This window comes from Cornus florida, unplaced genomic scaffold (genome assembly GCF_030987335.1).
Source record: "Cornus florida cultivar Cherokee Brave unplaced genomic scaffold, ASM3098733v1 CherokeeBrave_3.0.0_Hap2_Chr10, whole genome shotgun sequence".
Taxonomy (NCBI): Eukaryota; Viridiplantae; Streptophyta; class Magnoliopsida; order Cornales; family Cornaceae; genus Cornus; species Cornus florida.
This window is the reverse complement of record NW_026775580.1, coordinates 88,274,535-88,289,442: the sequence shown is the minus strand read 5'-3', so window position 1 is coordinate 88,289,442 and position 14,908 is coordinate 88,274,535. Positions and strand designations below refer to the sequence as shown.

The following is a 14,908-nucleotide window of genomic DNA, read 5'->3' as shown; positions in this document are numbered from 1 at the left end:
AGCAGCAAAAGAAGACGACATTGTCCCTCTAAGTAACATGACACTAGAGCAACTCAGAAGTCGATATTTGTTTTTCTACTATTTCAGTAGGTGCTCCAGATAGGAATACAAGAACATCTCACAGCATATATTCATCAGTAATTTCTCTCAGTTCCACATTTCGAAGTTATAAATGCAAAAGTCATATGTTACCTGAAAATTGGATACATAAACCATAGTTTCATCATCTTATGCAACTCTTCAATCAAAAGCCTAACTGAAATGATGATCAGAACCAGCAAATAGCATTACCCAGAATTGACGCCAACACAGCATAATCTGTTTTAGTGATCGGTAGTCTCTCCTGCAATATAACATAGTGGCTAGACCGCAGAAGCCAACGTCTGGAATTGGAAAATACACACCAAATGCTTAGGAACAAATTGGAATATACCTAGGTTACAAGCTCGAATTTTACAACCAACGCACACGAAACATGCATCAGAGCCTGTCTGAACAAGGACTGGTAAAGGGTTTGAGCCTCTAACGATTACTCTGGGGTTAACATCTAAAAGCACCATGAACATGGATGTTTGCCAGAAAACAAGCACAAATTTCCATTTCCATCTTGACCGAATTATTCAAACCATAGTTGAACAGTATTGAAATTAGAGTGGAAAAAGGAAAAAGGAAAAAGGAAAAAAGACGAATAGATAAAAAAAGATCTATATAATTAAATTACCATCCAATACAAGAAGATGAAACTCAACATATTAATCCTGCAAAAAGGAATCTCAGATATTCTTAATGTCACTTGATAAAGAATCACGAGGGGAAAAAGCTCATCTCCTAGTTACTATACAATTACCGGTTAATTACCGCAGTGTATTACAACACATATCTCTGTGGCTAAAGCCACCAACTAGACCGGGATCCTTATTGTCACTATCTAGTCTCTAGTACCAACACAGGCTACGTAACGAGCACAAAAAAAAAAAAAAAAACAAAGGGTAAGAATGAACATTGCAACTTTCTCTTCAACACTTCTGAGAATGGCATCTACTAGTAAATCCAGAATAACTTGACGGGCCCAAAACCATTTCCCTTTACTGGTGGGGGAAAAATGTTTAATTGTTAGATTCAGCTAAAGATTGCTCTGCCGTGAAAGCTTTCGCTCTGAACTAAATATGTCTCTCACCAAAAACCAAAATGAACTATCCAATCTCTAGCACTTCCCTGCTTCGTTCATCAGTTGCCTTTCTGCGTAGCAGGGCCCTAAAAATCGAGACAACTGCAATCAGAGCTATTTGCATGTGCTCAGAGCTATTTGCCTTTACACAAACCTGACCCATCTTCCGGCTATTTAGATTTGCATTAACCGACATTCTTGTGCCTCGGCTTATCCGGAAGCCAGACTTAAAATGTCCACCCAATACCATTTCTTTATTATAGGACAGAACCGTCATTGCCAAGCTGACTTTTTCATTCCTCACAGGGTAATCTCTCCCTCCTAAAGTCGCCTCCAAACTCCCACCATAAGCCACTTGTCCAAGACCCCCCATTTGACCAGCATTCATCACAAACTTTAGTCTCTTCCCAACTAGAATACTGTCTTCAAGCTTTGCACCAACGTAGTACTTGTTCCCGAAAGATGTCACAGAGACTCCACATTCAGTGATATTGCGCTTCAAGTATCTCAGCTTCGTGTTGCTGTGAATGGTACAGATCAAATCTTTACCGGTAGATTGAACATTTAGGCCAACACTATAAGTGGGTCCCCTGGGGTCAATCAAAGCTGCCGCACACTCAGATTGAATACTGAAATCTTGTTTGTCCTTGCTCAGCTGTCCAGTCACGGATGCAAAGATGTCTTTTTTCATTTCCACAGCAGTCTCCAAATTTATTCCATCGAAGCCTACATCATGATCCCAACCGTGGGGATCAAGAACGGGCCTTGCAAGCCACTGGTCATTTGATAAAACACAACGATATCTATGTACAGGGCAATCTGAGTCAAAACTTGGAGGAACCGCCATATCAGGTAATAGAACAGGCTCCGGAGGCCCCTCTTGGTTATCAGAATTATCATCACTGGCCATACAGCCATCTTTCATACGCTTTCTCTCTCTTCGTTTACGCAACTCTTCTTTCAACTGTTTCTTCAAATATAGGGTCTCCCTATAATCCAGCTCGTCAAGGTAATTCTGTTTTTGGGAGTTGGTCAATTTCTCAAACTGAGGTTTTGTCAGGATTCGAATTGGAGGTAATTGATCATATTCATCTTCTTCCTCCATGTCTGAAAGAGACATCACCTCAATCTCATCATCTGCTCCAGTTGGGCTTACAACAGCACGATGCTGAAGAAAAGACGAAAGGAGATGGGGCAGAGAAGGCAGCCGAGTACTACTCAATGGCCCCAGTTCAATGTTGTCTCGAAAGTCCAAGAGCATATTAACATCACCTAAAACTTTGGTGCATATGCATAATAACAAGAACTGAGATTTCCATACCTGTCCATTTGGAAGAATTTTCTCACCAGAAAAATCAGTCCTACAATGAGGATGATTCTCCACCAAAAGTACAGGGTTTTCCAGTTTTGTGTCGAAAACTGCCTGGTGAATGTAGTGCTGCACCAGATCAGTACATTGGGTCAGATAAGATTCATAGCTCACAGGATACCCATTGGGACCTTCAGGAAGAGCTGAGGAACAATGAGTCAAGACAAGGATGGTGTTAAACCAAATTGCAGAACCAAATATATCAGTTATAAGCTTCAATAGGGGAAAATCACTATAGCCCGTGTTGATCAAGTCGAGGCGTTCAAAATATAAAACAATGTCTGGAGGGGATTTTCTGATGAATCTCTTCACAGAGCACAAAAGTTCCCTATTTTTCCTAACAGTGCTTGTAGAGATGGGCAACAAACCAGGGGTATCAATAAACGTTATTCTAATTCCATTAACAGTCCCCGCAACCTCTCTGATGCGATCAGTGGAAGGTCGAAATGCATCAGTTGTGGCCTTAGTTTGATCAAATATTGAATTTATGGTTGCACTCTTCCCAACGCCTGTTTTCCCCAGCACAAGTACTCTAAATGAAAAATCCAATTCAGGTAGGCCAGATGTCTCTTGTTCTGCTGCTATTCCTCTAGCTCTATCACTTCCCAGATTAGCTTTTCTCAACTCTGATTCCCCTGCTCGTATCAAAGTTGCCAGGTGTATCCTATATAAGACCTTTGCCACCAAAAGATTGTCTTGCGACTGGCCAAGTTTCCGGACAAGACGCAAGAACTTAATTTGAAGACCCTCGATCTTTGCCAATGGATCTAGCTTCTTTTGATCAGTGCTGCAATAAGATTGATAAGAACTTCCGGCTGCAACTTGCTGTAAGGAATGATCTTGATTTTCTTGATTACTATTGCTAAAGTGAGATGTATCAGCAGCTACTGGCAGTGCAACCAAACTGGCAGCTTGTTCTGATCCTAAAATATAAAAAGCAATAAGGTCTTAATAGCAAAAATGTATCAATAAGAAAAAGTTTAAGTGACAAAATAAAAGTTAACTTCCAATGTTGAAGCAAGGTTTTGACAATCTCACAAATAGAATCGCAACATTTTATAAGTTATATATCTATGGCTCAAGTACGCATGCCAATTGTTAGTATTTTAAAAGACACTATGAAACATGATGCACAGAGAAGCTTAACCTATGAAACCAAGATATTCTGAATAAGAGACTCAGTGGGGTTAACTTGACTCATAATAATTGGGTAATTTGATGTTTCAGTGACTCCCGAATCGCAGATTTTGACTGAGCTAGTCCATGCCATGACTTAATAGACTTCAATGTATTAAGAGCTTATTTTATATATATTCAGAACATTTTATGACATTAAGGAATACTCTTCCTGCTCCCCAGCTACCGCAAACAAATTCCTATTTAGAATATGATATTTAATATTGATTGATAGTGTTGCCAAAAAGAGTCATACCACAACTACCAATAAAGCATGGTGAATGATGCTGGAAATAGAACACACTCCTATAGCCTTGTGATAGTGACATATGACTGAACTTTAATAATGTAGTTTTTTTTTTTTTAAGTGAATCGTATGAACAGAAAAATATGGTGTTAAGAAGATTTGTCTACATACCAGCACTATCAATTAAGCTTTGTTGTAAACAATTACACAGAGAAGGAAAACCTCGTTATAAACACAGCACCTCAGTTACAACAGTTAACAGAGGCCCTAAAAATTTATAATCAAATCCACAAATCAATTTGGTAGTTCAAAATTCTTCAAGCCAATTCTAATTTTTTGTCACCAGTAAATGAAAATTAACTAAACTTTTCAAAACAAATTCTTTTCTTATAGCTTCCAACAAGAAGACAAGTCCTTTCCAAGAAATTGTCAAACCTATAATATAATCCATCTCCTTTCTGTTATCTAGCCTATTTCAGTGTGATAAGCCTTCCCAATCATAATATCATGTTACACGCATATGACAATGTATAAATACTAAATCTCCAACCTCTATCCTGGCATCCCTTAAAAAATATATACTGTAATAAACTGCATCCAAACAATGAATGGATGTCCTCTCACCATCTTTGCACCTCAAATTTAATTGATGAAGGCCGGCAGAACAGAGACAGTGAGATATAGGGAGGCTTCATAGAACCAAATTTACACGCACATTTAAATTGAAAAGTTAAAATTGGAACTTTTTAAAGGTGCATCTTCAAATAATAACGATGCATCATTGTATCTAAGAATCATCTTGCAATCATATCGAGTAAGGGAATCATCATCGTCAAGTAAGGGAATAGACAAGGATACCTGAGTCACCAGACACTTCATCCAGAGGTACCTCATCAAAAAAACTATCACTGCCTGACAATGGTCTTGCTGCAACCAATGACTTGGATACTAACTGAGACACAACCCAATCCTTAATGCCCATCATGCTTCCTGTAAATAACAAAAAGGATTACTATGATGCATATTCTGAAAACACTCAACCAGCACCCCTATGCATGGAGAAAAATTGTTTTTCAACAGCACCTTAATGGAACACAGAGTAAACAGTATACAAAACTAAAAGTAAAAAAGTTAAATAACTAATGACCAAAATAACTTCTATATTACCAAATGGAATTACACAATTAATGGCAAATCAAAGAATCCAGCCAAATCCACCTTTTCGACTGTTGAACATGCAAAGAACTAAACATGCAAAGTCCAAATTAAATATATATCTGAGCTTATTCCTTAAGACTCATAATATAGAAAAGCCATCATTGTTAAATTCAGTTCATCAAGAGCATTTGTGTGACTATTTAGCTCACACGAAACCCTTCTCATAATCTTATCTAGTGCAGCTTTTTCAGTGCTCAGCAAATAGTATAGAACTCGGTATTAATGAAAATTAAAGAACTCTTGGTAGTAGCTAGTTCAGATGCAGTCTGCATCAAGCCATCAACAGGTACAAAACAATGAAAACTATCTAGTCTTTTTTTTCACCAATATGTGATGGAAAGTATCTGATATGATAATAGACTATAGCTTAGATAATTAAGATGGAATTCTACCATAAACTACATAACCTATGAGCATCCAATCACAACCGATGTAAAGTTTTGGCATCCTCAATGACGGCAAAAATATTGTTTTGACATGCTAAGCACACACCTCACCTGTCTGTGAGTGAAAGTTTTCTTCACAAGCCCACTGGAACTTAATTGTAAGCACTCCTCTACCATCCTAATGGTGGTAGGCACAACAGTGTGAAAAGCCCAATCAACCTCCTTAAATAGGTATAATTTTGTGTGAACATTTATTATTATTATGTATAAAACTAAACCTTTAAGTAATGGAGTACGCCAGCCTAAACCATTCCAAACCTGACTGTGACATTTCCAAGCCCGTTCCAACTTCCAACACGGGCAAGGCAGAATGGTTACCCAGCTAATGTTGCCAATAGCCATCCCTTAATGTCCTTGATATTTCAACTACCTGACCATCTAGAAACTTTCTGATTGTACCTAATATTCCATCAAATTGACTATTTTAGTTCTAGGGGTATCTGTTATTCCTGGTCTCATCCTGTGAAGCAAAGTTGGACAGTGTTGCCCCGCCAATGTACATTAATGTTGCTCCTTCACCCTTGGCCATGTTTCCAATAAAATTGAGATCTCTCATGTTATTTCTCACTTACTCAAAGCATGCCCATTATCGCATTTACCATGTCCTTGCAAGTTGCAACCCCTTAAACCAAAATGGCATCAGTCTCCTGTAATTGTTTCACAATAGTAAATCATCTCAACAAGCATACTCATCTTGTTCAAAACACGGCTACTTAAAACTGTATCATAAGTTTTAAGCATATAAGCCTATATGAACTTGACCACAATTGTTTAATGTGCATGCAATTTTTTGACTAAATACCATAGTACACATCCTGCGGTAACAAAGCACCAGTATTGTGGCACTCTTGCAATATTCTTCCATCAATAGGTCAATCGCATAACACTCAAGAAAATACCTTTACCTCTTCTTTTTTAATTCAATCTCATATTTCAGATTAGTACCAGTCAACAGTGATTCCAATAAAAAATGCATTTGATTTCATTCATGCATTAAAAACACAGACATACACATACACATAAAAATCAACTATTTCTATAACTAATTCAAATTTCCACAATTTAGCAATTCAAGATAAACAAATTAACAGTAGGTGGAGGTTTACCTGATCAGAATACTGCTGCAGACAACTCCCACTTCTACGAAAATGAGAAGAAGTCCAGAAAAACCGAATCGGTAGAAAGATTGAGACTATATTCTGCAAATATATTCATTTTCCACTCATTGTGTCAGCATAAACTAAAATTTGGGGAAATTATGAGTTAAAATAACTAACTCAATCCAGCTCCAAGTCAAAACGACCAACAAGAATCAGCTTAAAACTCTCTTACATAACCTAATGAAAAGCACGTAAAAAAAATAAACAGATCGAAAAGTTTTCGAGAATTGAAAACAATTCTCGAATTCGACACGCAATAATCGAGAGAATCTTTAAACCCTAATCGTATATGAATTCACGAGACAGCGTGATTGATGGTAAGCTTTTCAAATGAGAAGACAAATAGAGAAAGAAGAACAAGAAAAGAAAGAATGATTAGGTTTTTTATCAGATAAGACACAAAAACGACGTTGTAGTGATTGTGCGCCCGAAAGAAAGAGAGAGTGTTTGGTAAACGGGAAGGCGATAAATTGACATGTGGCCTTGTTTTCTGGAGGATAAAAGTAACAGAAGACAAATCTCGTGACTCGTACGTAACGAGGGTCGAACAACTAGTTGATTGTTATAAATTCAATACGACACCGTGGGTCTTTTGTGTCCCCAATTGCCATATCAAGAATTTCGTTGCTAATAAAGCTCGTAGATTTGTGATGAAAAAATGAACATTAATTACTCAAATCTTGTACAATATTAATTATAGGTAAATACCAATCCAATTTTATAAGTACAATATTTATTTGAGTAATTAATTACTCAAAAAGTACTAATTTAAAATATAATCTTTAGACAAACTCAATTACAAGTGAAAATTAACTTACTCAAATTAATTAATTACTCGAGAAGTACTAATTTAAAATATAATCTATAGACTCAATTACAAGTAAAAATTAGCTTTCGCACCCTTTATTAATTTATTTATTTATTTTTGTCTCTGTAAGATATGATCCTCAAATTTTTTATTTTATTTAAAAATATATATATTTTGAAAGGTGGAAAAGATATCATTAAAAATAAAGATATTATATATAGTCATTTTTCATCATTTTAATGTTAAACAAGGTAAAATGGCTCATTGAGGGGGGGGACTACACTGTTTTAAAAACAAAAACCAGGGTCCCTTTTCCTTTTTGGTTAACAGGACTCAGGAGAAGCTAAAAGGCATGAGTGTCTAGCCGATGCCCAAATGGTTGCATAAGCAGCTGATCACGATCGGGTTTTGTATCGTAAAAATTTTAATTGATTGGAGCATGAATATGGTTCTAGCTCCGGATGTCAAGATTAGAGTAGCAACATAATCTGTAACCTGTCACACAAAAAAAAAAAAATTTGGCCAACGGACGGAGTTAGAATTTTAGTTTAGGAGGATACAGTGTTAAGAAAAATAAATATATATTTAAAGGAGCAGAAGGGAAAAAAAAAATAACCAGAAGGAAAAAAATAAGAAAAACAACAACTTAAAAACGAAAAAATTAAAATTTAGTTTAACTTTTTAAAAAAGAATTTGAAGAGTATATTGTTAAAAAAACTAGAAAAATAAGAGATAATTTAAAAACCAAATAATTTGAAGGAGGCCATTATATAAAAAATTTAATATAAATACATATAAAATATAAAAAAAAAAAATTCTATATGTATAGTGGGAGGGGCCAAGGGGTGCCACCCCTGGGCATACGCTGCCTCTGCCCCTACGAGTACAACGTGAGAGAAATTCTGGATTTGGCCGAGTGTATTGCATCTGATGCACTAACTGCAGAGGTGTAACTCAAAATCTTTTGAAGTGCAAAGGAAGTTTTGAAGTGCCTTCCTCATCATCTTTAAGCCCAGTATAAAACTCAACTGCATTATTTAACTTTCCGGGGTAAATTGGACTAGTGTACTATATTATAGTTCAATCAACTGAAAATAATATACTTCACATGTGGCAAAGTTGTGCCCAGTGTTCAGATATCAACACAAACAAGTAAATGTCCTCTCTTCTTTGGCCTTCTAAACAAGCAATAATGCTTTCCTCATTCACTCTTCAGGCTATGTTATTACAGTTTACAGATTATTTGAGGCAGAAAATGTTTACAGCTACTAGCAGTCAAATCCATCAGGCTGCTAAAACGGTGTTTTCTTTGAACGGACTTTTATAATAAACAGTTTTAACTTTTAAGGAACAATAAACAGTTTAAGGAACAATGATGTTCATAAATTTTCTCTTAGCAAATGCCAACCACCATTTATTTGGAGTCCCATTGGGTCTGTATGCAACGCTCAGTAGTCTCCCACTGGTTTCCTCCCGTATCTGCTTCAGATAATTCCTTAATAACTCTGCATTAAATAATTACAAAATCAAGGAATATTGTGAAATATAATTTTGAAAAAAAAAAAAAAAAGGGAAATATGGGACGAACATACATGAAGTGTGCTCAGTATCAACAGAAGGTACGCAATAGCACCACCTCAATTAGTGAGGTGAAACCAATGTGCTATTCCAAACACATTTTCAGCTTCGTATTATCATCGTTTATATATTAGAATTCCGCCCTATGTTGCTTTACCAACATGAAAGCATGACAAAAGCCACTGAATCATCAAATAGTCATCGCCCAGATGTAATTTATGCATCACTACCCTGCTTTCTTGTTGTCAATAATTATTGTAATAAACCCAAGAAACAAAACTCCATGCAATTTGGTGATTTTATTAGGCTGTGGCTGTACAACTGGAGAATGTATGGCACACTCTCTCTCTGGACTTAAAACCTGCTCTCTTATACATAAACACTGAAAACATTTGCATGTGAGGTTGGAAAAGACCATTACTCAATCTTTCCAAAAATTTACTCAAACGGTGACAGTGGGAGCTATTAATTGTATGCTTCACGAAAATCTTTCCTTTTTCCCACCTATCAACTACAAGACTAGCCTTATCCTATCCCACCCATTGGCTGTCTTCCCAAGGAACTGAACACCTAACCATTACAAGACCAGCACATACAGAAAGTTGCCACCAAATAATGTAATGTGTCAAAATAATAACTTTGTCCGACTTGCACAAGCAAGCATGTTGCATCAACTTAGAGCATCCTCTACTTTATACAAAAACAACAACAATCAAGCCCTTTGCCCAACTACTTGGGGTCGGCTACATGAATTGTATGATTCCATTCCGCTCTATTTAAGGCCATAGTCGATCCACACAACCATCTACTTTATGCTAAGGAGAAGAAAAAAAAAAAAAGAAGACAGAATCTAGCCTAGCAAACCCCGGAATAACAAAATCATCTGACTGAAAACAAGATAGGTAAGGGTTTGTGTTGTAGATTTTGATCCAATGTTTAAAGAATAGGACATCTGGACATGGACATGACTTAGCCTAAGGGCTTTCAAAAGGCAAAAACCATAAAAGGATCATTACCCAGTTTATTCCATGTTAAAGAAGGGAAATGCAAAAACCATAAATTTCCTCAATAAGAAGGTGATCTTGATAAACTCTTGACAGGGGTTATCGCTGCTTTAAAACTATTAAACCAAAAATTGGAGAAGCAACATATGGATTTTCACATAATCATTGAAGTAGTTGGAGTATCAATTATATAGCTTATACTCTCTTTTAAAAATGGCAACAAGACAGTCGTGAAGTACAAAGAACAAAATTACTAACTTGAACAAGAAATGAACATCGCAAATAAAAAAATTATTTCCTTAAAATAACACTTTTCTGCATATCTAAGATGTGAGGGGATACTAATACATAAATTACATATAGTACTAATAAGAACAAAGATGGGAATGAACTTTACCTGCTTCTTTCTGCGATTGAGGAGGCACAAAGAGGCCTGGAAAGGGAAAACCTGATTCTCCAGGAACAGGAACCTTTTCCAGACCCAAGTTAATAATTGCCTTGGTACCTTCAGCCAAAGTTCTGCAGCCCTCGAGCCTCTTCAAAGCCACATTGATATAGAATGTCAGATAGATAAGTAGTTTATCTGCTGAGCTTTTGATATCAAAGTTTCTGAAGAAGACATTGGCGCGAAAGAATGTGATTGCTTCATCAACAATATCCGTTCTTTCTGCATTCAATCTATATAAGTGTCGACCATCAAAGAGAAGAATTGTTGAAATAGTTTGCTAAAAGTAGATGAAACAATTTAAGCCTAACCTTGATCGGAAACTGGAGCAGGACCCTTTATATGGCTTTTTAAAGGAAGAAGAGGGCAGCCACACGCTTTGGTAATTCCTTCATCATCAACAAAACTGGAGTGGTAAACCTGCAGTGATAACCATCTGTAAGTTTCAATGCAGCATTGATTACGGTGGAGTCACTAAAAAAAATCAGAGCATGCAAAAATGGACAACCAACCCCCCTCCCCCCCAAACCCCCCCCCCCCCCCCCCCCCCCCCCCCCCCCAATTCCCCGGAAACCAAAAAAAAAACACACACACAAAAATAAAAGTACAGATAGGAAAGGATATATATAGAAAAAGAAAAAGGACTCTGTGTTTGTGTGGACACTGTTTGAACTAATAGCGAGTACACCGTTTCAACTTTTCAATGTTCATATTGCATCAAGTCAGTAGCATCTCTGCTTGCTCAACAATCAAGATCAATTCTAAACTCATGTACGCTGCAGCAAAAGTATAAATCAACCAAAATCGTTTCCTTTCTCATGGGAAATATTTCTGGAAGACGAAGGGTGCATATATTGGAAGCCCATAAAAAATAAACTATAAGACTTCAAAGAAAATGAAAGGAAATGGATAACGCACCATCAGCCTTCTATTCTACTGATTTCTGGCTGTAAAATAATTTGCACAAAGTTGACTTTTTTGTCAATCTATGTGTGGAACACATGTAGAGTTTGCATAACAAAAGTACATGTAAAGCTTGGTTTCCTTCATCCACAAAATTGCATTATTTGTTGAAGTTAACCTAAAATTTCATGGCAGTCATAAATATAAAAAATAATAAGAAAACACAAGTTCTTCTCCACAATTTAATTATCTATAAAGACCACTTCTCAACAACTATATCTCCAACCAACAGAGGAAGTTTCTAAGCTAAAACAATATGATTTTTAAAAAGAATATTTTAAAATACTACCACACCGAAGTCATAGAAGAAATAACTTAGAGAAACAGCTTTTTAGACCCAGACTCCTTCTCAAACACATGGCAACCCAGCAAATGTAATGAAATTTGCACACAATATTTTCTTATGCAGGGATTAGCGAGAATACTATAAAATTCTCATCAAGCAACAATAGGGAAATCATATGCATGAAACATGACATGTACAATATGAATGGTTCATGGTATTTATCCTGGTCATCCCCCACAAGGCAAAATTATAGATTTTTTTATGAAAGAGAAAATTAGCATAACAACATAAATAACTTCATAATTAAACCTGCTTTCAGATAAACCTTCCTATTAACTACCCAAGGACTACTTCCCTGTAGAGTATCCATGTTAAACTACCTAAACCATCCAAACTCTTGTCCATACCCAATGTTCGCACTGAAACATTTTTGTGACCCAATTTGAAATAGTACCCATCAAGTCCAAACAAGATAAACAGAAACAAGAATAAAAGTTAAATTTGCATATAGATTCATTCCTTACCATGTTGGTCCCCACACAAGCTACTCTTACCACGGAAGAGTTTTAACCTCAGTGATCAGATTCTCGCACTGAACGGACAAAATTTTCTGCAGAAATCACCAGCACAATTTTTGGTCATATCTGACACCAGTGATAAACACACGAGAACCTTGAACTGCATAGCACACTAGTACCAAACCATAATGCATAGAACAAAATCAACGATTTCCATCTGAAAATACACCATATTTTGAATGATGCTAGAAACTAAAGCAGACAACAATGTTGAACATTACACCTACGAGCTCAAGTCATATATGAGGAGACAACTTCAAGCAGGCTCTAACTAATTTTAGCAAAGAACAAAGGCGTAAACTAAGAAAAATGCATTACAAGAAAAACTTGACTGAGAAATGAGCACTTCCATTCTATTAGCATTACTCAAATAAAAATGTTGACATGAATAAATGGCATACTATGGATGCATTCTTGCGAATTAAAAAATGGCACTGGTTGGAGATGATATGAAGGAAGGCGTCAAGTTAAGTTGAGGTCTGAAACTACATGGTCTCGGCCAATCACAACTCGACACACAAGTAAATGTGCCAGCTTTATTCGGATTTTTGCTTGTGTGTTAGGTTGTGATTGGCCAAGACCATGTAGTCCCAGGCTATGTAATAATTTTTTAAAACAAACACTCAACCTCCCCTTTGGGGAGGATAAATCATACCATCTGAGCTATTGTCCATTAGTGGCACTCACCATTTCTCACATTCATAAAGACATCATTCGGCAAATAATTTTAATGTCTTTGTATATTGAATTATGCGCAGTTCAAATCAAATCTTGCTCTTCAAATCAAAGTAACTACTTTTGAAATTTAATCCAAATAGTGCCATGTCAAATTACTAAATCTTTTTTCTTCAAACGAATAGAGGTAAAGCCGAGTAACATATGTTTGATCTTGAAACGATAATCTACGATGGTTGATTTACCATAATTCAATATATTATCATGATCGTTGCATAAAAATTATACTCAGAAACATATGAACGATCTGCGAATCTTTCAATATATAAAAACAGATATGAAATCCCTAATATCCAGCAAACATGTATATATCTAAATCTCTTATATAGAACAAAGTGATGAGATGAGAAACCTATAGAAGAGTACCTGTGATTGTCAATCGGAGAATTGGGAACTGTTTCACTATCGATCGGATCGGAGAAGGTGAGACAATTGAGCGTCTGGATTATTATATTTAAAGCGGGAGCTAACTTTTACCTAACAATATTTACCCCTCCATTTCTACATCATACCATTCGTGTACTATCACTCCAACTAAATGATTTTACAATTTTGTCCACGGAGGTCAAGGGCCTAATTAAGTTTTATCGTGTTAATCTAACCCGTTTAGCAAACTATTTTGATTTGAGTAATGCTCTAATTGGGGTTTTATTTTTTATGGTTACTTCAACCGCTGACAGGTGCCAACGTGTTCGAGCATTACCACCCCTTTTTCTTTGTGATTACTAATTCTTAACATCTTATCATGAAAATAAAATAAAAAATATTAAAAATAGAGTTTCTCTTCCCAAAATATTTAAATTAACAGTGGATAGGTGAAAATACCAAATATTTATTCATTTTATATATTTTTTATTATTATTTTGGTCCTCAAAAGTACGTCTAAGCAACCATACCATTTGCCCCAAGCATTTTAAGGTACAAACCTGCATTCAACCACTTTTTTTTTTTTTTCCTTGAGGTTCCCCAAATTTTATTAAACCTTCAATTTGTAGTTACTTTCACTTAATTAAGACAATTTTAATTAAATTTTAAAAAATAAATAAATAAATTTGATAACTTCAACCATTTCAATTCTAAATTAAAATATATCCTCTCTATAAATTCACTATAAAACCCACTTCTCTCATTCACAACACATAACCCCTCCCCACAACTTTACTTATATTTCTACTATTCTCCTATAGTATACACAATCATGGCAAAATTATACAGAGTATATCTCACTACTTATATTATCAATGTTTGTTTACATGACAACTTCTAAACTAGTCGTTCCACCGAATGAGCATAGAGCATTTTACGATAGTCCAGGACTACTACCACCCGAATCATGGTCAAATAAAGAAATAGTGAGTTGCTGGCCATCTGTAGCAAAGATTAATAGGTGTATAACAATTATTTATGTAGTTATTCTCAAAGGTCAGTTCACCAGTTTAATCGCAGAATGTTGTGAGGACATCTCTAAAATTGTTGATAGTTGCTGGCCTAGACTGTTCCCTTTTCTACTTAAATTTTTAGCATTGATCAAAGATTACTTCGGTAAAGTTGCGCAGGCACCAACAACCATTAATGGAGGAGTGTAAGCATGCACTGTGATCATGCACAAATAAAGAGCTAGCTACGTTAATTAGTTGAGGAGATTGAATTCTTTTATTGTTTAGTTAAGGGCTTGAAGTTTACGGTGAGAGAGTACTTGGTGGGAGTCATTTTGTTTCTCAGGCTAG

At 35.9% G+C, this 14,908-nt stretch overlaps 2 protein-coding genes across 2 annotated transcripts; both read right to left on the bottom strand.

Moving 5' to 3' along the window:
• Positions 1–689: 689 nt before the first annotated feature.
• Positions 690–7,288, bottom strand: LOC132279844 (translocase of chloroplast 90, chloroplastic). Its single transcript, XM_059781891.1, has 3 exons — positions 6,731–7,288; positions 4,819–4,950; positions 690–3,460 (listed from the first exon to the last, which is right to left on the bottom strand). Exons 2-3 carry the CDS (start codon positions 4,943–4,945, stop codon positions 1,194–1,196), a joined length of 2,394 nt encoding a protein of 797 aa, XP_059637874.1. The 5' UTR covers positions 4,946–4,950; positions 6,731–7,288; the 3' UTR covers positions 690–1,193.
• Positions 7,289–8,665: 1,377 nt separating this feature from the next.
• Positions 8,666–13,689, bottom strand: LOC132279843 (actin-related protein 2/3 complex subunit 3). The gene is made up of 5 exons (XM_059781890.1): positions 13,548–13,689; positions 12,393–12,478; positions 10,931–11,039; positions 10,572–10,841; positions 8,666–9,097 (listed from the first exon to the last, which is right to left on the bottom strand). Exons 2-5 carry the CDS (start codon positions 12,393–12,395, stop codon positions 8,955–8,957), a joined length of 525 nt encoding a protein of 174 aa, XP_059637873.1. The 5' UTR covers positions 12,396–12,478; positions 13,548–13,689; the 3' UTR covers positions 8,666–8,954.
• Positions 13,690–14,908: the final 1,219 nt, after the last annotated feature.